The sequence below is a fragment of the Typopeltis vanoorti genome, chromosome 10 (genome assembly GCF_054136105.1).
Source record: "Typopeltis vanoorti isolate ZY-2024b chromosome 10, IOZ_Tvanoo_1.0, whole genome shotgun sequence".
Lineage (NCBI taxonomy): Eukaryota > Metazoa > Arthropoda > Arachnida > Uropygi > Thelyphonidae > Typopeltis > Typopeltis vanoorti.
In genome coordinates, this window is record NC_143558.1 from 129,845,887 (window position 1) to 129,871,389 (window position 25,503).

General features: G+C 35.7%; 1 protein-coding gene across 2 annotated transcripts in view; it reads right to left on the reverse strand.

Moving 5' to 3' along the window:
* The window catches only part of LOC150102791 (transmembrane protein 216-like), a 95,046-nt gene that overhangs the window by 18,219 nt on the left and 51,324 nt on the right, over positions 1-25,503 (reverse strand). For both annotated transcript variants that reach the window (XM_090399203.1, XM_090399204.1), the window contains exon 4: positions 21,709-21,801. In XM_090399203.1, the coding sequence (XP_090255329.1) occupies positions 21,709-21,801 (93 nt within the window). The remainder of the gene's footprint in view (positions 1-21,708; positions 21,802-25,503) is intronic.

Genomic DNA, 25,503 nt, shown 5'->3' on the forward strand with positions numbered 1-25,503 from the left:
TAAATTACAAAATATACTATTGTATACACAATACATACAATTTATTGAGCCTTAGATGTTGGAAGGGAGGCTTCTTTATCCTGTTCTACCTCTTCTTGTCTCCTCTTTGCTTGAACAGGGATGAGGAACTGATCAAGGGTGGACCGTCTCTCTCTCTTTTTCAAGATGGTTTTGAAGTGATGCATGATGGTGTTGTTGAACAAGTCTGTCATTCTACTCACATCAGCAATGTCAGGGTGCCATTCCAAACAGACAGACTGCACCTTCTCCCAATGGAATAAAATTTCTTTAATGGCAGCTGTTGGCATTGGCCCTTTTTCCCTGCCATCCTCTTCTTCAGGTGAAATTCCTCTTTCTCTCTCCTTTGTTTGCTGTCCGCTGAGAGCTCTGAGTTCTTCCACGGTCAGTTCGTCATCGTGATCCTCCACAAGCTCTTCTACATCAGCCTCATCAACCTCTTCTATGTCGAGATTCTCTGCCGTTGAAATGATCTCTTGCATGGCGGCAGCTGCTTCTGATTCTCCAGCTGCTTGGTCTGCACTGTTGTCATCCTGAGAAAAATTAGAAACGAGTTTCTTCCACGATGCACGAAGGGTTCCCTGTGTCACTCCATCCCAGGCAGTTTCAATAAAGGAAATGGTGTGGAGAATATTGAACTCGGTCTTCCAGAAGTCCTTCGGTGTCTTGTAAGAAGAGTGAGTCACGTCGAAAAGCTGTGAAAACAAAGCTTTGGTGTAAAGTTTTTAAAACATGCAATCACTTCTTGATCCATGGGTTGGATCAGTGATGTCGTGTTTAGATGCAAGAACTGAAATTTGATGAAGTCAATTTCAAGAATGTCATCTAAGTCTTGAGGGTGGGCACTAGCATTGTCAAGGATCAGCTGTGTTTTCAAAGGCAAACTGTTGTCAGTGAGGAACTTCATGCTTGGGGCAAACACCTAAAAAATCCAATCTTTGAAAACTTGCTGGCCTACCCAGGCTTTTGCATTGGATTTCCACATCACTGGCATTTTAGACTTAATGATTTTCTTCCCAAAGCACCAAGGATCTTCTGAGTGGTTAGACCAGAAGTGGCTTTAGTTTAAAGGCTCCGCTTGCATTTTCTGTCAAAACAAGGTAAGTCTATCTTTCATAGGCTTATGTCCTGGGAGCTTCACTTCTTCTTGCATGATGCAAGTTTGATTTGGCAAGCACTTCCAAAATAACCCAGTTTCATCCTCGTTAAAAATCAGCCTTCCTTCCTGATTAAATCTTCAAATTTTTTCACAAACTTCTCTGTAGCCTCTTTATCTGCACTAGCAGCTTCCCCCTGTCTTCCCCCTGTTCTACCTTGGAATCTGTGAAACCAGCCTTGACTTGCTTTGAATTCCTCAGTTTCATCTGAGGTACATCCTGGAGTTTTCTTCTGCAATTCTTCAAAAATTAACCTAGCCTTCTCACAGATCATTGTCTGAGTTACTGGATATCCCCTCATCTGTCTTTCTCTAATCCAGGTGATAAGCAGATTTTTCATCCCTTCATTGATTGAAGATCTATTCTTGTCAGATATCTTCAATGCACCAGCAGACACACTAGCACCCATAATCTTCTCTCTCTGTTGCCAAAAAGTTGCCACACCATACTCTTGAGCTACATCTGTAATTGTTCTCTACCTTTCTGCACTTTATCTACAATTTCTTTCTTCTTCTCTCTATGCTTAACCAAGCCTTGGTATAAAGTTTTTTAAAACATGCAATCACTTATTTCCTGTGCTTCTTTCCTGAATTATTCCTCTGTTCACTTCTCTTTGGACCCATTCTTAAATTTCACTAAAAAAAATAATAATAACTGCAGACGCACAAAATTTTTACTTTCTCTGAAAAATGCAGAATTGAAAATTAGCACAAACAACATGAGCAAACACCAACGCAACCCAACAAGAAATGACAAATAATAAACGACAGCGCACAATTCCAAGCATACACATTTCTGCAAAATTCAACTGCGAATTGCAAGACTGTTGAATTGCAGGACGTCGAATTGCGAGACACCACTGAACCTCCAACTTACCATGATCTATTCATATGACCAAAGCCATTTACACAATTCTGCATTTGTTCCTACAATGGTTTTAGAGATATGACACCCTTATGAATCAGCCAATGTGTTTGTTTTGTCTACGACTTTGATGCCTGCTACATCTCCGTATTTTGGTATTTCATCACTGTGAATTATAAACTGTTTATTATTTTATTGTTGTTAATAATGAAAGATAAAATTCAAAGTAAGGGCGCTCTTGCTTCTAATAGAAAAAAAATGAATGCATAAAACTATTACATTACACATTAATATTAAAATGATTAAATTTAACTCACACATACTGTTACAGTTGGTAAAAACAAAGTTAATGTTTTTCGTGAAGTGAAAAGTGCTTTGAGACGATTGCTAAGATCTTGAAAAGACAATTTAGTTCCTATATTTTTATCTATGAACAAAATCTCCTCTTGGTTACCATCCATGAGATAAACAGCCCCCCCCCTCTCTCCGTGATGTTTACCAAGTCCAGTGTGGATGCCTCCACTTGTACATTGGATTTTCGGACATTCTGTTGAAAAATGATAACAGCAATCTCATATTAACATCAATAAACCTGAAAATCTGACCTTGCTCAGCATGAAGTGGACACTGACCATGATATCCTATGGTACAATACTTGCCTTTTACATTGGTGCAGGTTTAGGTTTGAGCAGTTATTTAAACAGAGTGCCAAGGCACTCTATATTGTCCAAATTTAAATCGGAATGACTGACTGTCTCTACTGCTAAGATTTGGGAGTCTCATCCCCACGAATGGCAAGCAATAGTGAGTGCTCCCCAAGTCCAATTAATTTTGTTCTAATTTAATTTTTTTTTAAAATTTAATTTAATACAATATCATTTCCTTATCTAATTAAATTTAATTTTATTTCAAATCACATCATTTTAAACTTTGGCTTTAATTGTTATCTTATTTTATTGTAACCATCCACTAGATGGCATCCAGCACATGGCTCAACTCTATAAATAGGATTAACATTCTTTGTTCTAGCTTCATCTTTTAATTATGCTGATGCACTGATGATGACCAGTTAGTTTCTGGTTGAAATATTTGCATTAATAAAATCATAAAATTATTATATTCTTGTGAATACATGTGTCTAATAAATTGCTGCTTCAGTTTTTACTTTTCATTCAGTAGCATAAACTGGACTCACACACAAAGCATTTTGAAATAACAATGTACATTGTTACTAAAAACTGAACTTATGACTATATCAGAAAAATATTACATTACGTTTAAAGATTACATTTTTAATATTATACTATATAACAACCAATTTTAAACAAAAAGCTAAATATAACAGAAAAATTTGTTGTATTGCATGACTCATGGATATCTGAATGGATCTGGTGAAAATGTTGTTTAGCAAGAGAACGAATGGAAGTGCAAAATCAGGAAAACTAGGGATATTGGAAGAAAAGAGGAAAATGAAGGTCAGATTGAGATCTGAGAAACCACAGATTGAGGTTTCTCAATCTGAATGAGTCTGTTCCTAAAAGTTGCAAGTGTACCTGTGTTCCGAAGGATATTCTGTAATGAAAAATAACAGAAGCATTAGGAATATACGGATAAGGAAATTTTGGCATTGGTTAGTTCATGACTAAAAATTAAAGCAATTAATGAGACTTGGCTGCTGAAGAAGGATGCAGTTACGGGGAGAGACTATAAGTACTACTGTATTTTCAGGAAGGATAGATAAAGCATAACGGGGAAGGGTTTCGCTGATGTCACAAAAGAATACAATCAATAAGAGTAGAAGTTCGGCAGAACAGTGTTGTGAGTGGGTGCATTTGAAGTGTCCACTGTGAGACAGAAATGAAGGTCAAAATATATAGTTGGTTGGTTGCTGATGCTGTAGAGGATGCTAAGGAAGATGAAGATGGCATGTGCCAGCAAATTAGCTGAATAAGCACTGGATGAGCAATTATGAGAATACAAATTGACAAATTTGAAGGAGGAAAGAACACGGAATTAATGCAACTACTGAGATATTATTAGCTAACATAGTATGTGATGAAGGAAACTAGGGTTTCAGAGTGTGAGATGAGTGCCAGAACATTATGTACAAAAGATTTGTCTGTAATCAGGGTTGGTCAACAGCATTTAACTCAGCCTGGAAAGAAAATTATGAAGTCTTGACCTATTTGCAGTTAAAATGAGGTATATGTGCAACTACAGATCTAGAGATTGTGACAAACCTAGGAAGTGGCTTGTAGAAGCTATGGCATAAGTGACAGAAAGGGAATGTTTAGGAGTGATTCATGAGATTGATGTTCCATTTTTAATGGGGATGGATGTCCCCTGACCTCACTTGATGCTCCAAATTCATTCCACATATGTTCAATAGGGTTGAGATTGTGCAGGCCAGTTAAGTGTAGTGACATTCATGTTCACAAACCATACAGTTAAAGCAGCAGCCTTATGACACAGTTCATTGTCTTGCTGAAAGAGACCATGGTCAGTTCTGTAGAAATGCCAGAAAGTACGAAGCATTGTATTGTCCAGAATGTTCAGATAGTTCTCAAAGTTCAATGTTCGTAGAATCACAAACAGAGGTCCGAGGCCAAACTAGGAAAAGTAGGACCATACCATCACACCCACTTCTGAATTTCATAGCTGGGGTCATGCACTCTGGTAAGAGATGTTCACTGGGCATTCACACACCCACAGCTGTCCATCTGCTCAGTAGAGAGTGTAGTGTGATCCTGCATAACACGGCTTTCCAAACTTCCACATCCCACTGTACACGCTCTTTGCACCACTGAAGATGACACTGAATGTTGGTTCAAGTTGCACGTTGAGATCGTCCTACCATGGAAACCTATGTTGTGAGCTTCTGTTCTGAAAGTTTTATACAGATTCATGTTCCAGTCAATGCTTGGAACTATGCAGTCAACAAGTCGGCTGATGAATGCTGTTTTTATATATTATTCTTTGTAGTAGCACGATAAGGTCACATTCGGTGAGTGTGGTGGGTTGTCCAATATGGGTTGCACTTGCAGTTGACTCCTTGCAATTCCCTTTCAGAATGGCATCACTGACTGTTGAACTGGGTTGGCCCAATTTGTCAACAATTTATTGAATAGTTAGACCCTGAAACATGGCATCCTATCAGAACGCCTCTTTCAAACTCCTTTGGTTCATTTCTTGCAGCCATTTCACCCAGACACAGTTGAATCGACTAGGGAGCATCATGTTCCTCCAATTTATACTGGCTACAAACACGACTCGTTACATGGCACAATGCCCCTCGTCCATGGTGGGTGTCTTTGGCTTCTTTCCAAGCAGTGTATATATATCATTTCTCTAAGTTAATTTTTTATAGAATTTAAATACAAAAGATATGTCCAATGAATCAGATACAAATTTGCCCGAGTGTATAAATGCCTTTTTACCGAAAGTGGTAAAATCTTGACTACCCTCATTCAAGAAATTTGAGCAGTCTATTAAAATATGATATATGGTTAAAACAGACCAACAATAATTTACACACTGTGTTAAAATCCAGAATACTTACACACAGGATATCATCATCCCATCAATAGGAAATAATGAGCACGATAATCATAACCTATGTGGAACTGAGAAAGAAAAACTTTCTCTGTATTATTTCTCAGTCCTAAGCAAATTGGACTGCCAGAGTCCACTTTGCTTAGGGATAGGTATTATCTGGTAAGTTTTGTTAATTTCTCTGTTAAATGATGTTTGCCAAAACAGTCAAAGAATTTCTTGATTTGAAGTAACAAATATTGGATCTGAAAGAGAGTTAGATGTGAGCAGCCTTTTTAATGTCTCTACTAAGCTCAATGAATATTTGTAAATAATGCTTTTTTGGTAGTGATGCATTATTTACATTTCAGTCACATCTTTAAGAGCTACTTCATGGTCAAAGCTGATAAATGGGAGGAGAAGACGTCCATTAGCCTTTTAAAGAATATGACGAAATGACTAGGGTTTCTGATCTAATGTCCAATCCACACCTTCTCTTCATGTACAACGTTATATCTAACTGGATACTGAATGAATGAATGAGGATGGACTGGCTATTTGGGATTTAGTCAACCAAACTGTTTTCTTATTGGCTTAAACCAATATAATACAATAGTACAGCATGTTAGAATTTCATGCTGGCTAGAGCATTACCTAGTTAAACAAGGTCTGCCTTTTTTTTTTGTTGGGAAACCAGGACAAACAACAAAAAGTCAGCTATTGGAACAAATCCCAACTCGACATCAGCTGAGTTCACTAGAATACTGATAAATAACAGATTAATTTGGAGGAAAATTGCCAAAAGGAAGTTAGTGATGATGTAATATTTTCACATAATTTATTATTATTATTAATATCTAGCCTCCATGAATTCAAAAGATTCATCACAGGAGGACTACACTCTCATGCAAAAAGCTCATCGAACTGCGCCTTAAATTCATTCACAGTTTCTGCACTCACTACACTTTCAGGCAAAGCTCTTTCCACTCACCAATCACTCTCCATGCAAAGAACCTGCTTCTCACTCTCCTGTTTATACCCTCCTTATACTTCAAGGGATGGCCTCTGGTTCTACCCATGTCTCCCTCTACTCTATGAAAAATTTCCTCCACATTAATCTAGTAACAACCCCTCACCAACTTATGTCTCAATCATATCCCTCTCTTCTTCTTCTAAAGACACGACACTGACTTAGTAAACTTTCTCTGAACTTTCTCCAATACACCCTCCCCCCCACCAAATAAACCAAGTGACCAAATCTGGGCACAGTAGTTCATATGTAGCCTGATCAAATCCTTACACAAATGTATACAGACGGTTTACTTAATAAATACAGCAAGACTTTAATACAGAAAATATATGATAATTATCATTCCTCTCTGAGACTGCAATCTGATGTTAAAAGTATCTACATACCCTACCTTAAAGGAACATTGGAACAAATAACAAGGACCCTTCACAAATATAATCTATATTGCACTTTCAAACAAGCCAGGAAGTTATCATCTTTGCAACTATGGATGACTGGCTGGCTGTTCTGCTATGGTTAGAATCCAAGTACATCAAGATTATGTAAGAATTTTGGGAAGCTTCAGGACTTTACTTCTTGTGCCATCAATACTAGACACAGAGTTTACTGGAAGCATACCAAGATTCAAATCTGATTGTCTATTTTATGAATCATGTGAACCCCTATGTCACTGTCCTAATCTTAATTGGACAAACTGTACTGCCTATCAATAAGTTTTCAGAAGTGATTGTTATTAATTGTTTATAATTTTTTAAATTAATTAATTAATTATACATCTATAGCACTTCTCTAAACTAATAGTGCTTTCTCTTACCATACAGCTGTGGCTGATACATGTGATATTATACACATGCTGTATGATTCGTTCTTGTATTCATAATTTAAATGTTATCAATTCTTCTGCCTTCTCTCTGAATGAAGCTCATGACATATTGAGCAAAATATATAGAAGTAATAAATTCTATTTAATTTTCTCTTACATGTATGAAGCCGTTATTTGAAACATTACACTATATCTAACATGCATGTCTCTATTAAATGTCTAGAAATTGAATAGTGGAATTCAGGCATGCCAGGGTGGACGTTCTATAATGGGAATGAGTATTGTCTACTGTGATGTCTAGAGCCTGTAATAATTCTTTAATATTGTGAGTCTAGAAACTGAATAGTGGAATACAGGCACGCTAGGGTAGGTGTTCTATGTGAATGAGTATTGTTTATTGTAATTTCTAGAGCCTGCAATAATTCTTTCCACGAGACTTCCGACATCACGACACATTTTACAGTCCAACATGTTATTCTCGACATACAGCCACTCATTTCTCTCACAGAAGTCATTTTTCTGCAAAAGTGTCCAACATTCGAGCCAATCATTATCAGAATCTGCTTCCTTTTGACCACGTGGATCTTCGGTCTTGGTTTCGTGATCCTCTTCACCAAGTGTATTTTCGGTGCTAGTTTTCTGTTTTACAGGATCACAAGTAGATTCAACAAATTCTGCTTCTTCAATCTTCCTTTTTTTACTCACTGGCATAAAGTAACTACTTATTTTACTCATTTTGAACAATGATTGCACTGATTTAACTTATGAATTCAAAACTCACGTGAATACCTGCCTGTTGCAGAGTGAATATAGAACTGATAAAGTGATATTGGAAGCAATCGGAAGTGAACACAACTTCCTGTTTTCGGTTGGGTACCAACCTATGAAGCAGGAAAGCAGGGTACCAACTTATGAGTAATCAAAACTGAAAATTCAATTCGTGAACACGGTACCATCTACCAAAATATTTATAATACATTTTGCTGTCAATAAATTGCAAATTTTTAAAAACTTAAGAAAAAAAGGTGCTGGTACTACATACTGTCGCGTGCTGCCAGAAAAAAAACACTGATATGGACCATGAACTTTAAGCAGCAAAATTAAAATTGAAATTTAAAATCACAAAATCAGTTCCTCAACCTAAAAGAATAGATGTTTTAAAGCTAATATCAGAAAAAAGATTATTATAAATTTTTAGAAGAAAATCTCAATGACAATTAAACAGAAAATGTAGGAAAGTTATGGGAAGAAGGGAAAAAAAAGTATTTTAAAATCAGCAACTTAGGTTGTTAAGACCAATAATGCATGGATGACTGGTGAAATTCTGAATCAGATTGCTAAAAGAGAAATGAAACTAAAAATCACAGAAGAAAACTCAACAGAAAACAGGAATACTTACAGTTTAATTAAAAAGAAAACAGATTTAAAATGTAAAAAATTAAAAAAGAAGAATACTTTTGAAGAAAAAGCCAAGCAATGTGAAGAAGCCAATAAAAAACATGATTTAAAGACTATTTGCAGAACAATAGAGGAAATATCTAAAACGTATGTTCCTAAAACAATCACACTAATAGATTCAAATGGAAAACAGGAAATGAAGACAAAATGAAGAAAATATGGTACAACTATTTCACTGTAAATTTTGGAAACAATAGCACAAACCATTTACCAGAACTTAATGCAAGCTCCAGAAAACTACCAAAAATTCTTAATGAAGAAATATATAAAAGCACTTGACATAATGAAAGAGGAGAAAGTTACTGGTTTTGATAATATTCCCAAAGAATTATGAAAAGAAGACAGAGTCACAAATTCCCTAGGAAAACTATTTAACAAAATAATTACCGAAGACAAATTTCCTAAAGATTGGAAGATATCAAAAATAATTCCGTTGCATAAAAAAGGTAACAAAAGATTATGTGCTAACTGTAGGCCTATTTCTTTACTTAATCATGATTGCAAGATTTTCATCCATATTATACAAAACCGAATTAAATCTATCTATGAATAAATCTTAGATCAGGAACAAATGGGCTTCAGAAGCGGCAGAGGAACAATTGATGCAATTTTGTAATACAGAGACTAGCAGACCTTTCAATAGAATTATTCTTTATTACTGTTTCATCGATTATAAACAGGTTTTCGATACAATAGATAGAAAATACATGATCAAATTCCTTGAAAAAATTAACATAGATTATTATATTATATTATTATTAATCTCATCCCTATATTATTTATCTCATTAAGCAATATTATCAAGGCACAAAACCATTAGTGAAATTTAATAAAATGGAAACAGAAGAAATACATATTGAAAAAGGAATTATACAAGGCTGTCCACTTTCACCATACTTATTTAATATATATATTAGTAATGTCATCAGAGAAGCTCTAGAAGAATATACTAGCCTCTCAGTAAATGGAACCAACATCACCCATACCAAATATGTGGATGATATAGTCCTTCTTACTAACAGCGAAGAAGATATGAAATCCATGACAGCAAAATCAACCAAATATAATAAATTTGGCAATAGCAATAAATATGAGTATAAATTTCACTAAAACTAAAATAATGACAATAGGAAAAGAAAGTAAACTAGTTAATATATTGATAATAAATATATTGAACAAGTAACTCAGTTTAACTATTTGGGATTACTTATCATTGAGGATCTAAATTATATGAAAACAATAAATCATAGAATAGGTTTAGGTCTGTCTGTAACAGGAAAGCTAAATAGAATTTGGAATAGTAATAAAATAAGTAAACAGCTAAAACTAAAAAATACAACTCAATGGAATTGCCTGTGGTTCTCTATGGATCTGAAAGTTGGATAACAAGAAAAAAGAAGAAATAAATTTACACGTGTTGAATCTAAATGTTTACGAAAAATAAAACAAACTAAATGGACTGACAAAAAGACCAATTAAATAATTAAATACTAAATTACAAAGAACTAATATTAGACAAACTAATATTAGGGACTACCCTTGTTCAATGAGCAGAAATAAATAATATACACCTTGTATTTGATGCCAAAGTTAGAAACACCTTTAGATCATCAGCATGGCAAACAGAGTCTAATCCAGACTTATGTTTTGTTTCAATAAACACAGAAGGGCAAACATTACCAGCAAAACGATATGTACTTTCTAACTTCCCACACAGTCAACATCAACCAGTGTCTGAAAATTGGTATGACACTATCTATAGCAAGATCCTTTCTACGACTGCGTTGGAATTTTAAAAAAGCAAATTGGAGAAATTTTGCAAATGAATAGGATAACTTTATTTATCCAATATTAGGGATTAATATTAGGGACTACCCTTGTTCAATGAGCAGAAATAAATAATATACACCTTGTATTTGATGCCAAAGTTAGAAACACCTTTAGATCATCAGCATGGCAAACAGAGTCTAATCCAGACTTATGTTTTGTTTCAATAAACACAGAAGGGCAAACATTACCAGCAAAACGATATGTACTTTCTAACTTCCCACACAGTCAACATTGACCGGTGTCTAAAAATTGGTATGACACTATCTATAGCAAGATCCTTTCTATGACTGCGTTTGAATTTTAAAAAAGCAAATTGGAGAAATTTTGCAAATGAATTGGATAAATGTGTTCGGTGGATACCTACTAGAGTTGCAGAGTACAAGAGATTTGTAGGAGCAATCATATCAACTGCGAAAAAATATATTCCTAGCGGTTACAGAAAAGATTATGTCCCTGGATGGAATGAAGAGAGTGAACATCTCTACAGAGAGTTCCTGAAAAGTGAAGATCCTGAAATAGCAGATGAATTACTACATAGCCTGAACTCATCTCAAAAAACAAAATGGATTGATACAGTTGAAAAACTTGACTTCAAACGATCAAGTAGAAAAGCTTGGAATCTTCTCCAACAACTATCCACAACTAATCTACCTAAAAGAAAAAGCACAATCATCTCCCCTGAGAAAATAGCTAATCAAATCGTTAATATGTCAAGAGCACCTAGGGACCGTGAACATACCAAGAAAGTTAAGAAAGAACTTAGAGCTTTAAAAATAAATGCCCCTGCTTTCTCACAATATGCCTCAATCTTCACTATAGATGAAGTAAAAGCCGTCATAAAAGATATCAAAGCAGGCAAGGCCCCAGGCTTCGACGGTGTCCATCCTGAATTTCTGATTAATGCCGGGTCAAATACTATAAAATGGCTCTGTGAATTCTTTTCTGATATATTATTGACTGGCCGACTACCTAGCCAGTTTAAGAAGTCAAAAATAGTTGCTATTCTTAAACCTGAAAAACTACCCCAGGAGGCAAAAAGTTACAGACCTATTGCTTTATTGAGTTGCACCTATAAAATGTTAGAGCGCCTTCTGTACACAGATTGTCCACACCAATTATGCAGCATGTCCCGATTGAACAAGCTGGTTTTAGAGAAAAACGTGGCTGCTGTGATCAAGTACTCACTTTAACATCATACATAGAAGCTGGATTTCAGAAGCAAGAAAAAACATCAGCTGTCTTCTTGGACCTAACAGCAGCCTATGGCGTATAGCGTATGGCGTGAAGGTCTTATATACAAATTTCTTAGCATCATCCCATGTAAACGGACTGCACACTTAATTTCCTCCATGCTCACTGAACGTTTCTTTCAAGTTATATTAGGAAATAAAATGCCCCGACAACGAAAACTTAATAATGGTCTTCCACAAGGGTCAGTATTGGCACCCTTACTTTATAACCTATACACATATGACTTGCCTGCTACCATCTCATGCAAGTTCTGTTATGCTGATGACACTGTAATTGCCATTCGATACAAAAACATGAGTCAGGCTGAAGACGTACTTACAAAAGATCTGAAAACTATAGGTGAATATTATAAAAAATGGAGGCTCTGGCTCAATCCAGACAAAACAGAAGTATCAAGCTTTCACCTTAATAATCACATGGCAGATGTCACTTTACATATCTTCTTTGAAGGATGTTTACTACGACACAATAAGTTTCCAAAGTACTTGGGCGTTACCCTGGACCGCACGCTCTCTTACAAGCAACACCTAACAAACGTTTCTGCTAAGTTAAGAACCCGTAACAACATAATACAAAAACTAATAGGCACGACATGGGGAGCAACAGCTGATAATCTGCGGATTACTGCTCTTGGTCTAGTTTTCTCTGTTGCCGAATATTGCTCACCAGTGTGGCTAAATAGCACACATGTTAAACTTGTTGATAACCAACTAAATAATACAATGAGACTGATTTCTGGCACAATTAAATCAACGCCCACACACTGGCTTCCAGCTCTTAGTAACATTGTTCCACCGAATCTGCGCAGGACTAAGGCTCTCTTACATGAGTATAAGAAAATCTTGGAGAACACAGCCCTACCAATACATTTAGATCTCCCAGACTTAAGTGTACGACGATTGAGATCAAGACATCCACCACTACAATTAGCCCAATTACTACTACATTCTAACTTTGACTTGAAGCAAAAGTGGCAAGAACAGTGGGAGAGCCATACAGATGACATCACAAAATTTTCTCTCAATGAATTACAAGAAAGTTTTGATGCTTGCTCACACCTCCCACGAAAATCCTGGAGTCAGCTTAATAGAATACGAACTGGTCATGGTGTATGTGCAGACATGTTTTTTAAATGGGGTAAACGACCGTCCCTGCATTGTGATTGTGGAGCTCAGAGACAAACTGTGAACCATATTGTGACTCAGTGTTATCTCAGAGCATATTCAGGAGACAAATTGGACTTTTTAAGTGCTACACCTGAAGCTATGAACTATCTGACCAATATGGATGTAACCTTTTAATTTTATTGGTTTTTAAAATGACTTTTGACTTTTAATTTTATATGTTATTGAAGTGTATTGTACTGCATGTTTTGATATTCATGCCATACGAATAAATAAATAAATAAATAGACAAACTAAATAAAAAGAGATTAAAATGGTATGGGCATGTAAACAGAATGAATCAACAGAGATTACCTTACATTGCCCTACAGGGAAGGAAAACCACCAAATGGACAAGGGGCAGACCAAGGATGGATCACTAATATTGGAAAGCTGCTAAGATCAACAGCCTTTAAGATCTTGCAAGAAAGACTTCATTAAGAGAAGAATGGAGAAGATGGACTCATGAAGTACTCAACCCCGTCTCCACGGAAGAAAATCAATCAGAATCAAAAATACATACATAAGTTAATCCATCTTATGTTAATTATTATCATGCCTTATGTTCCTATTCATCAAGTTACATCTTTATTTCTTTTTAAAAAATGTGTATAACCAGTATAAGTAGGGAATTTTACAATGTCCAAAAATTAATTAAAGAATTTTGATTGTCTTTCATTAAATTCTTCACTGCATTTTATTATTATTTTTTAATGTGATTCCTACCCACAAAAGGTTGTATATCTATAGCACATTAGTACTATGTATGTGTGTGTGTGTGGGGGGGGGGGGGAAGCTAAAGAGTTTTATTATATTTTTATTAATTTATGCTTTTTTTTTTTTTTTTAACATAATCCAGAAATCCCGCTCTAGACATCAAACATGGAACTTTTTCAAGCCAAGCCACTTCATGCTCCTAACAAGTGGAAAGATCACTGTGTGCAAAAATTCATCTCCCACCCGAAGGCAATCACAAACATCCATGCCTACAGGATTTGGACTTGCAACCTGCAGGAGAACAAACTACTCAGCCAACAGGCTAGCAATATATAGTTCATCATCATCAAATTCCTGACATGTACCTTCAAGGGGTGTACAGGATATGATAGTACTACATGAAAAATTTACATCATTACTAACTTCCTAATCTACAATTTTCCTCCAAATCAGTCTGTTACTTGTCAAGACTCCAACATTATCAGATCTTATATTTCTATCGTCTAAGGCATTTTGTACCATTACCAATTACCGTTTCATTATTTTCTCATGTTTTCTTATATTTTATATTATTCATTTTATTATTTAGTTCAGATATTGTAACATTTTCTGCAAGGTTGGGTTGTTTGGAATTAGCTGATGCAACTAAGGTATGAAGCCAGTGTACTGTCTATTAACTGCATGCATCCTTCTGGCTAGTATATCAGTTTTGCAAGATGATTTTCTGTTAAGTCATTTATTATGTCATATTTCATAATTTCTGGATTTATCAATCCAGAAATTATGAAAATAAATAATTTCTAATTTCTTTAAGACTATTACTGGCATTTTTTCATTTCTTTTATATCTTTATTCATGAATTTTATTACAAGATTTTGGTTGTAGCTTTGGCATATTCTTTTCGAGTTCTGTTACAAAACTCAAAATTTCTCCTTCTCACACTATTTCTTTTGTACTCTGTTTCCATTTCTACTGTTGGAATTTGACATCATAATTGACACTGACATAAAGACAAATCAGCGTTGAGAACACATGCAAATATACTAGTGGTGGTGGGCAGTAGATGACATTGGTGCAAGTGATGATGGTACTGGCGGTTCACTGGGTGAATTAAGTTGTGGAGATGAAGAGCTGTAAAGTAGGTGCTCTCCCTTGATGAATCTTTGGACTCCTTGGAGGTGTCATGTAATAGTAGTAATAGTAATAATAATTTCTGGTAACTACTTTTTTTAAAGCACGTAGCCCCCACCCAAATTCTCAGTTGTTACTTTTATCAGGATTTGTTTCAGATTTCTCCATTCTTTTTCTTCTTCTATATCATTTGATTGTTCAATGGTTTTCTATTTTTTTTTTTTTATTATTAATACATTTCTGATACAGCATATTAATAGAAAAATCCAATAAAGAATCGATGTTTGTAGCTTTGTTGATAAGTTTTTTCCAAGTGCTATTTTTAGCCATCCTAGTTTGAGTCAAATTTTTGGCATTAATACATAATGGCCAGAATTTAATCAGAATCTGGATATGCTCTTACATCAGTAAGTAATTCAGATATTAAAAAGAAAGAATTATATAATCAATAATTTATTTTTATCCATGGGCTAACCATGTATATTTGAATATTTCTTTATGTATAACATCGATTTTATTATTCTCGCATGATTATGCAGCCAGTCCTCAACTTACAATGTTCTATTCCACTGAACTTGTCATAAGTCAGAAATCACTATATAAACCATAAGAATATTTACCATGCTTGAATGCTAAAATGTCTAAGTCTATTTTATTATATTTTTTAAACTAATTTTGCTATTTTAGAATCAAATAATACAATGCACAAATTATAACATAAAATTCCTGTATATATATTTTTGTGATATATCTAATATTTGCAATATTTCTGTATAGTACTTTACTGTAATAAACTATGAAACATGAATGTAGAATGCTTCTGTGCAGTTATCAGTAAAATAATCAGATGGAAACACATGCAGCAGCTGGACAATACATCAGAAGAGGCATGGGAAACTAGTTAATTAGCAACAAATTCTTCAAATTCAAGTACTAGACTCATCTTCACAGAAGGATGAAACAGCAGGATCGGGTTTCTTTAAAAATTTGTACATTGTGTCCAACCCAGTCTGTGCAGATTTCCTGTTCTTTTTTTTTTTTTTTGAATAAATTTCTCTGTAGCAAGCAATTTCAGCTTGAATCATTCTACTCTGCTATCAAACATCTGAAATGAACTGCTTTATTCCTCCCAGATGAGTCTTTGACTCCATGAGGTCTTGGAGTAATAATAATAATAATAATTTATTAATAGAGGTAGATACATCTCTAATATTTTTTAATGCAAAGTTTTGTGGGTTCCGGCTTCCTCTTCTTATTCTTCTGCCATTTTCTCTCTTCTTCTTCAGCAACTTTCTGTGCTTTTAACTGCATAAGGTCTTCATTTCAGAGCTCTCTTTCCACAACTTCCATCAAATGTCTTCATCTACGACTTCACTGTTAACTTCCAATCTCTTTCAAGGGGCTTTCTCTTTGTTGAATTCCATGAATGTATGAACATATATTTTCAGCAGCATCTTCCAAACACCATTCATACATTGCTGTCATCTCATTTGATGATGCATCTGTAAGATATTATATTCCTTTCAAAGGTCTCTGAGGGTTTTCTCACCCTTAGTAGCAGCAATAGCCTTAGCAAAAAATATTTCTTAAATAATATGACTCAAAGAGAGCAATAACATCTTGGTCCATGAAATGAAGGAGTGAGGTGATACTCAATGAATCTGTAATGGGACATGGTACATTGAAAAGCAATCTGACTTCCAGATTGCTTTTCAATGTGCTATGTGAATCCAAGATTATGGTCATGGAGAAGTGATCTTACTCAAATTGATTACTCTTTTAAAGAACAACCATCAATAAAAGCAACAGCAAATTTTTCCAGGATTGCATCAAGCTGGATAGCTGTGGACAGGCTGCAATACATTTGATTCCATTAGAACTGTTTCTTCATTGATTGTGCTTTCTACCATTGTCTTCATAATGCTAACTTTCTTTTAAGGTTACATGGTGATCAGCATTCATATTTACAAATTTAGTGACACAAAACACACGTGTTGAAATGAATATTTTACTTATTATTAATAAAATAACAACTGACGTTTCGACCCTAGTATTGAGGTCATCATCAGAAAAATACATGTGTATATGAAAACAAGCTACATTCTCTTGCACTCTACAAAGGTAATTTGAATCTATGCTGTTAATTGATCTTTTACTTAGCCTAACCTGTGGTAAAAAAAAAAAAAAAAAAAAAAAAAATAAATCCTGCTAAAGTCCTCCCATAGTAAGCTTTTCTTCAGGTCTTGTACAGTTCAGTTGCTATATTAAGATTCTCTTCTGGACTTGTACAGTTCAGGTTGTTATTAAATGTTTAAAAAAAAGAAAAAAAAAAAAACTTAATCAAGTCTTCTTGTATTGAGATTTTTCTTTGGCTTGTTCTGGTTGCAAATGGGTCTTCCACATTCTTGGAATGGTTAGACAGTCATTTTTTTTTCAGATTAGGATTGTGCTTGGGCATTTCACATGCTTCTTTAAATTTCCTCTCAAACCAGGTTTTGGTGCGGTGTAGGGACTTGGTACCTTTCCAATCAATTCTGTGGTATGTCTGGAGTGCATGGTCTGAAAGGCCAGTTTTTCCAAAATGGACGTATTTAATGTGTTGTTTATGCTTGTCCTTCCTAACTGGGATGGTTCGCCCTGTTTCCCCTACGTATGGTAGGTTACATGTGCATTGTATTTTGTAAACCCCTGGGTGGGCTGGGTGAGGAAGAGGATCTTTGGAAGAACTGAGTAGGGGTCTTAATTTTGTCGGGGGTTTAAAGGTGGTTTTGATGTTGTATTTGTGTAGTGTTCTGTTTATTCTTTCCAAAATGCCTCTAACGTAAGAATGGCAATGGCATTCTTGAAATCTTTTTTGTTTTTAGTGATGCCTCTGTGGAGGACCTTGTGAATAGTTTTTTTACTGTATCCAATTTTTATAAATGTATGTTGGACATCTACAAAAAGTAAAGTATCAAAATATAATTATTTTTATTTATTTATTTTTTTTTTTAAAATAAATAAATAAATAAAAATTCCTTCTTTGATGTTTAACATCAATTGTTAACAGAATATTTTCTTCTTCTTCTTCTGCAGCTTCTCCCACTTAAGTGGGGTCACTGTTGATGATGAGTCTCCTCCACATCCTCCTGTCTTGGGCTGTCACCACATCCAAGTTCTTCATCCTTAAGTCCTCTTCGCCCATGCTTCCTCCTTCCTTGCACATCCATCTGCATGACCCTTCTTCCCACATATTCGTATTCCCTCCTCATCACATGACCAAACCATCTCAACCTTGCCTCCTGTATCTTCGCTCCTAAGTTTGTAACTTTCACTGTTCCCCTCACATTGTCATTTCTCAGATGATCCTTTCTGGTCACAACGCACATCCACCTAAGCATCCTCATCTCTGCTACTTCCATCCTGCTGATGTTATTTTTCCTCAGGGTAACAGTTTCTATAGCATATGTCATAGCTGGCCTCACTACTGTCCTATAGATTTTGCCTTTCAGATTGATCGGCATCCTCTTATCGCATAACACTCCAGCCATCTCCCTCCAGTTCCTCCAACCTGCTTGTATCCTACATCCCACTTCCTTCTCAGCTCCTCCATCTTCTTCCACTGTCGAACCAAAGTATCTAAAGTCCCTCACCTTCCTGATGACATTTCCTTCCAGCTCCAGATCTGTCTCTTGGCCGCTGCCCACTGTGCAACACATATACTCTGTCTTACTTCTGCTCAATCTCATACCTCCCTCTTCCAGTACTTTTCTCCATCTTTCCAGTTTAGTTCCCGCTTCTTCTCTTGAATCTGCAATACAGCAAGATGTCATTTGCATACAATATTGAACAAGGCTCTTCTTCTCTCACCTCCTCCGTCACAATGTTAAACAGAAACGGACTTAATGCTGACCTTTGATGCAAGCCAACTGTTACTTGAAAACTTTCTGTCTGTCCCAGACAGGTCCGAACACATTTCTGTACATCTCCTGCACCAACCTGACATATTTCTCTGGAACCTTCTTCTCCCTCAGACATCTCTAGACTTCTTGCCTTGGCACTCTATCGTATGCTTTCTCCAGATCAATAAATGCCAGATGTAGCTCCCGTTGTTTCTCTAGAAACTTTTCCATCATCTGCCGTAACCCAAAGATAGCATCTGTTGTTGATCTACCAGGCATCAAGCCAAAGTGTTTCTTTGCAATCTCCACCCCCTTCCTCAATCTTCCATCAAGAACCCTTGAATTTTCATTGTGTGGGACTCAACTTTATTCCTCTGTAATTTTTAGTCTTGTGCATCCCCTTTACCCTTGTAGATGGGGACAAGAGTATTCTCCCTACATTCCTCGGGTATATTTTCCTGTTGGCAAACTTTCATGAACAGGTCCCACAGCAGGTCAATTACCTCTTCTCCCAGTGCTTTCCATGCCTCCACTGGAATCCTGTCGGGGCCCACCGATTTTCCATTCCTCATCCTCTTCATGGCCTCCGTCACTTCCACTCTACTGATGTTATGCACCATCCCCTCAGAAGGTTGCCCATCTTCTCTGTGAGTCCTTGCATTTTCCTCATTCAAAAGTCCCTCAAAGTATATTCTCCATCTGTTACTTATGTCCACATCCCTCCGTAACACTCTTCCTTCAGTGTCTTTGATCTGCCTCACATGTAAGATGTCCTTTGCTGCTTTATTTCTACATTTTGCTAGTTGGTAAATTTTTCTCTGTCCTTCCTTTGTTTCTAATTGATCATACAGATCTTGATATGCCATGGCCTTCGCCTGTGCTACAACTCTCTTGGCTTCTTGCTTTCTCTCTCTGTACACCTCTCTGTCCTCTTCCACTCTTGACTCATCTCACTTCTGCTTTGCCTTCCTCTTAGCTGTCACTGCCACTTGTAGATTATTATTCCACCACCAACCCTCCTTCTGCTCTCTAATCTTTCCAGATGTCTCACCTAGCACCTCAATTGCACAACTCAAGATTACTTTTGAATTATGTTTCCATCAATCTTGTACACTTTCCAGTCCATCCAAAATCCTAACTAATACCCTCTCCCTAAAACGATTTCTCACACTCTCTTCTTTTAAGCGAAACCACTTAATTGTCTTCATCCCATGGCTTCCAGAGGTTCTTATCTTCGATCTTATTTTAAAGTCTGCGCACAGCAGTTGGTGTTGCTATGCCACTTGATCTGTTGGAATTACTTTATAATTTGTCACAACCTTAAGTTGTTTTCTTCTAGTCAAAATGTAGTCAATTTGTGAACTGTTGTTACCACTCCTAAATGTTATCAAGTGTTCTTCCCTCTTGTAGAAAAACTAGTTCACAATTGCCAGATCAAATGCTACTGCAAAGTCCACAACCCTCTTTCCTTCCAAGTTCATCAATTCCACTCTGTGGCCACCATACACCTTTCACAGTCTCCCTATGTGTCCGTTCAAGTCTCCTCCGACAATCACTGTCTCATTTTCTTCCAGTTCCCTCATTTCTTCATCTAACACATTCCAATACTCATCTTTCTCCTCTGCTGTACAGCCAACTTGCGGGGCATATACACATAATACAACCACCCACTCTTCTCCAAGACCCAATTTCATTCGCGTGATCCTGTCGTTCCTTCTACCCACTTCCAGTACTTCACCCTTCATTCTGCCACACACCACAATTCCTACACCATTTCTTTCCTCGTTATTCGCTCCAGAGTAGCACAATTTATATTCATCTCCCAGTTCCTTTGCCTTTCCCCCCTTCCACCTTGTCTCTTGCACACATAAAATGTCCACTTTCCTCTTTCTCATCATGTCTGCCACCTCTCTTCCCCTTCCAGTCATGCTTCCAACATTCAGTATTCCCACTCGCAACATCCTCTCCACCTGTTGGGCTCGCTTCTTTAACCGCACCCGCCCTTGATGCGGTAGCCCTTGTCCACTTCTCACAGCTGTAGGGCGATGTTGCTGCGCATCGCTTAAGGGCTTTCGCTATACGCCTTAGCCCTTATATCATTTTCTCTTTGACTCATATCATAGCTAGAGCTGGCAATGAAGCTTTACAACCGGATACCCTTCTTGACATCAACACTCGTCATTTATCCGGGCTTGGGACCGGCAGCTATTGAGGCTAGCTTGCCTCCTTTGGTGGCTGCATAAGACGAAATGACTTAGCAAGATAGGAAAGATTCACCCCTAGCCCTCGAATCCTCTAATAGCATCAGGGGGAAGAAGCAAGGAGAGGAGAAAGAAGTAAAGAAAGAAGGGGAGGGACCAGTCTACAGAATAATATAACAGATGTATATTACATGAAGTAAGGCATGGTCCAGCATCTGGTACCTCGGGTTTGCCATGCCTGTACTCACTAAAGTGAGCCCTTGAGGTTAACAGAATATCAATTCTCTTATTAGTAAGTGACCTGATTTGAAATACAAGGAAATTGACAAAACTTATTATCACGTGGCAAATACAGGAAGTATTTTCACTAAGACTTCGGAAAATAATTCTTCGATGAAATGTTTACTTTAATCTAGTCAGGTGTGTTAGAGAAATCCATAAAGTAAAACTGCTGGCATCTATCCTAACACTAATGCAATTTCCAGGATGTATATAATGTCCATTCATAATACTATTACAAGAAAGAAATTTCAGTAAAAGAGTGAACATGCATTCTAATCATTCAAACCAAGTAGCAGAATTTTGCAGTACACACATTGCAAAATGGTCTAACATTAAGTCATTGTATAATTACTAAAGGCAAAACATCTTACCTAGAAATATCCTGATGTGTTCCACAAAACTCAAAAAGAAAAGCAATATAAATTCTGAAAATATATTTCCTTTTGGATAAGGAAACACAACTCCTGAAAATAGCAAAAAAGAAGAATAACTTTTAAGTAGTTACACCACATTAATAACAGAATGTTAAAACATTAAGAGAAGAGAGCAACCAGCCTACTCTCACTATAGCAAATATTATAGTGAACTCAGTCTGAGTTTGAACTGCTGTAAAGCCCTGCCTATTACCAATTCTATTTTTGAATACATCTTCTGTTATAAGAAAACCTATACCTTTGGTCCCTACAACTCTGCTATAGTGAGAATTGAACTGTAGAAGTGTTTGGCAAATTAACATAATGCTGAAGCAATTAATAGTAGTAGTATATAAAATTGCCAAGGAAGGTAACAAAAACAGCTAATAGCAATACCATAATTTAGGAATAGCAATACAATAATTTAGGAACTCTGTATACCAGCTACCAAATGCTGTCTTCTGCATTGGCTTAAACCAAAAGACAATGCTTATTAAAATACAATACGTTTACATGGTATATTTTATTAAGTACTGTGCCCCTTAGTACCTAAATGTTTGTTGACAACACATTATCCCTAATTTCAATCTTAGTCATTCTTAAATGAGTTTCATAATGTTCTGTTTATATTTACATTTCTCCATTACATATATGCTTGTTTCCTACTCTCTTGATAGTCATTTGTCATACCTACCAGCTTTTCAATCTTTTTTTTTATTCATATGCTGTTCATTATTACTAAAAAGTTCCCATCTACTAAGAAATAAATTCCATTCTATCAGCAATTTTATACTGTTTTTATGCTGGCTTGGATGACCAAGTGGATAATGCTTCCACTCTCCAACCATATAAGTTATGTGTTTGAATTCCACTGTTAATATGAATGTCTGGGAATGTCTTTAGGATGTAGATACACTTCATCCTCTAGTGCAAGACCATCATCCCTACCCTCATTATCAGAGTTTCAAAAAAGTTTCATGTTTGGCTTTTTTTCATGTCACTCATTCTGCAATGTTTCACCTGCAGAATGAGTGACACTCTTCAAGAACATTCCAAATAAACTACAGCCCATAGGCTCTGCAATTCAAGAGTACAGCAGTAAAACAGTTCTGAAGACTGGATCTAGACCAGCTGGTGAATAATACTGCTACCTTACTCTAACAGATCTTGAATGAAGTAGTCTGATATGGTTTTATACAAGGATAATTTTTGAGGTTTTTCAGGGACAGGTGACCAAGTTTTCACTGTTGGTCAGTATGTTTGTATGCCCTCCCCCTTACTCTTTATTTAACTCTTCCTTCCTATCAATGACATAAGCAAATATAGTTTTACTGTCCATTACAAAAAATCTCCTGCTAAAAATACAAACAAACAAACAAAAAAAAAGACATCCAAATAAAAATAAAATAAAGCAACAAATATCCTACCAAAAAATCCCACAAATATTAATAATATTTACTACCCAATATAGTGTAGCCGGTAAAACATAGTAATAACAATTTGGTAATAACAATATATGAGTACACCAATTTGGGAATTCAATAGTATAGGTATGTAAGTTCGGTTCACTTAAAACCTTGATATTCCAGGTCTACCTACTCACTGATGAGACCTCAAAAAAGGTTGAAACTGGTCTGGGTAGTGACCTCTTCTCATAATGTAAAACAGTATACATATCTTAGGAGCTGTGTTTTACATTGTGAGAGAATATTAAGGTTAGTGACGGAGCTTGCTCCACCTTTGCATGGAGTTGCCCCGGTGTTGTACTACCCAAGGGATTACTTACTCTTGGGCTCGCCGATAGTTTTTTCGGCATGAAAATCTAGGACTTCAATGGATTTTGATCCAAGTTTTGTACCGGGTTATAAAATAAAACGAGATTTACCATCTCCCTTTCAATTAACTTATGTAGCCGGTAAAACATAGTAATAATAATAATAATAAAATCATTTCTTAACAAATGTGTAATAGTTGATAAACGTTTACTGAAATCACATTGTTATGAGTAATTTAATTTCAATTACAATCTTAACAGGTGCTGACATGTCTGTACTGATGCAGCACTAAAACTATTTTAATAGTTTTAAAATAGTTCCAATTCTAAAACAAAAATTATCAAACAATAGTAAAATAATGAATATTTAACAACTGCAAGTAGAAATAAAACTTATTTTGCTGCATAAAAAGAACTTAATATCATCTTTCACTTTCTTTCTGTAGTTATTTTAACATGTTTAACAACCGAATATAGAGGGAGCACTGTTAAGTATGTCCATTCCATTGCACTAAGCAGAAACTTATTATAGGATGGTCTGATATCTCCAATACAGTTGAAAGTTCCCTCCATCAAAGTGTTAACTTACATAAGCATCACACTATCAGTTTAACTACTACATACTATCTCATCAGAGAGTAGACAGGACAATTCCTCTCATTGCATAGTAAACAGTAACTGAAAGGATGTTCTTGGTAGAAAGCCTTACTTAATAAATAACCACAATGACTTAGGTGAGGCAAACATCATTCTCTGTGGGTAAATGAATTATCACACTATTCATTTTTGAAACCTGTGTTGTCAATGGGGTGGGGAAGCAGAAAAGAAGCATGCGAGTAAAGTTCTCTACCTACTTTACTCACTTCATGTTGATAGTATGAAATTGATTAGGCCACTAATCAATTTCATACCACTAACCAACACTAATTAGTAACAAATGAAACATATGAAATAACTTATATTTCATAGTGTCTGGTTGATTTTCTATTGCACAGAAAGGGCTAGGTGTTGGGATATTATTTCTTACACTTTTTTTACTTGTATTAATTAAAATCATATAATGAACAAAATAAACCGTGTATTTATTCAAACCAGCATCTAAAGATGCTGGTTTTAATTAAAAAAAAAATCAGGTAATCATAAAACGGTGCATTTTGTAATAATACGTGTATAGATAGATTATTCATTATTACATTTGTGCCATAGACTTAACTGCACCATTAAAATGATTCTATCAAAACCAAAATTGAAATGACTTAATATATTTCGAAAGAGAATTAAATACTAAATTTTGATGACACTCACCTAGCAAGAGAAAAATTAGTATTATCATTTCAAATCACTTTGTCAATAAAAATGGTCCAATTATACCAGGGGAAATAAAATTATTATTAACATTACATCATATAATATATTATTACATAAAAACTGTAGCAAGGGGAGGAAATTATTCATCAAAGAGTATTGAACCTATGAATGAAAATTACTGTACTGTAAAACATTCTATGAAACCCGTATAACTAAATCTGAGCATAGGTCCAGATATGTTTGAATCAAAGACTTATAAAAATGGATAACAATGTCCTTATCCATATTTAACTGCATGTTTTTCATTATCCTTGCTATTTTTTTTGCATGGATAATGCAGAAAAACTACTCCATGCTATTTATTAACTTTTGCAATATCCCTAGCTTCATCAGTTTTTTACAGGTATAGTAGAGTCTTGTCAATGTAATACACAGCTTGTAATCTTTTCAATGTTGTCCTGCAGAATATCAACATTACCATTATTAATTACTGTCTTCACCTCTTGAGTTTAGCTTCACCAGGTGATTTTCTTACAAATCTTCCTCAATATCATTAAAGTACACATAAACAACAGCATTCCAGTCTCTCCCCATAACATTCTCACTGATATATCATAATTTGAAAGTGTACTCTATCTGCTAATTACAGTGTTAAATTGGCATTCACAATT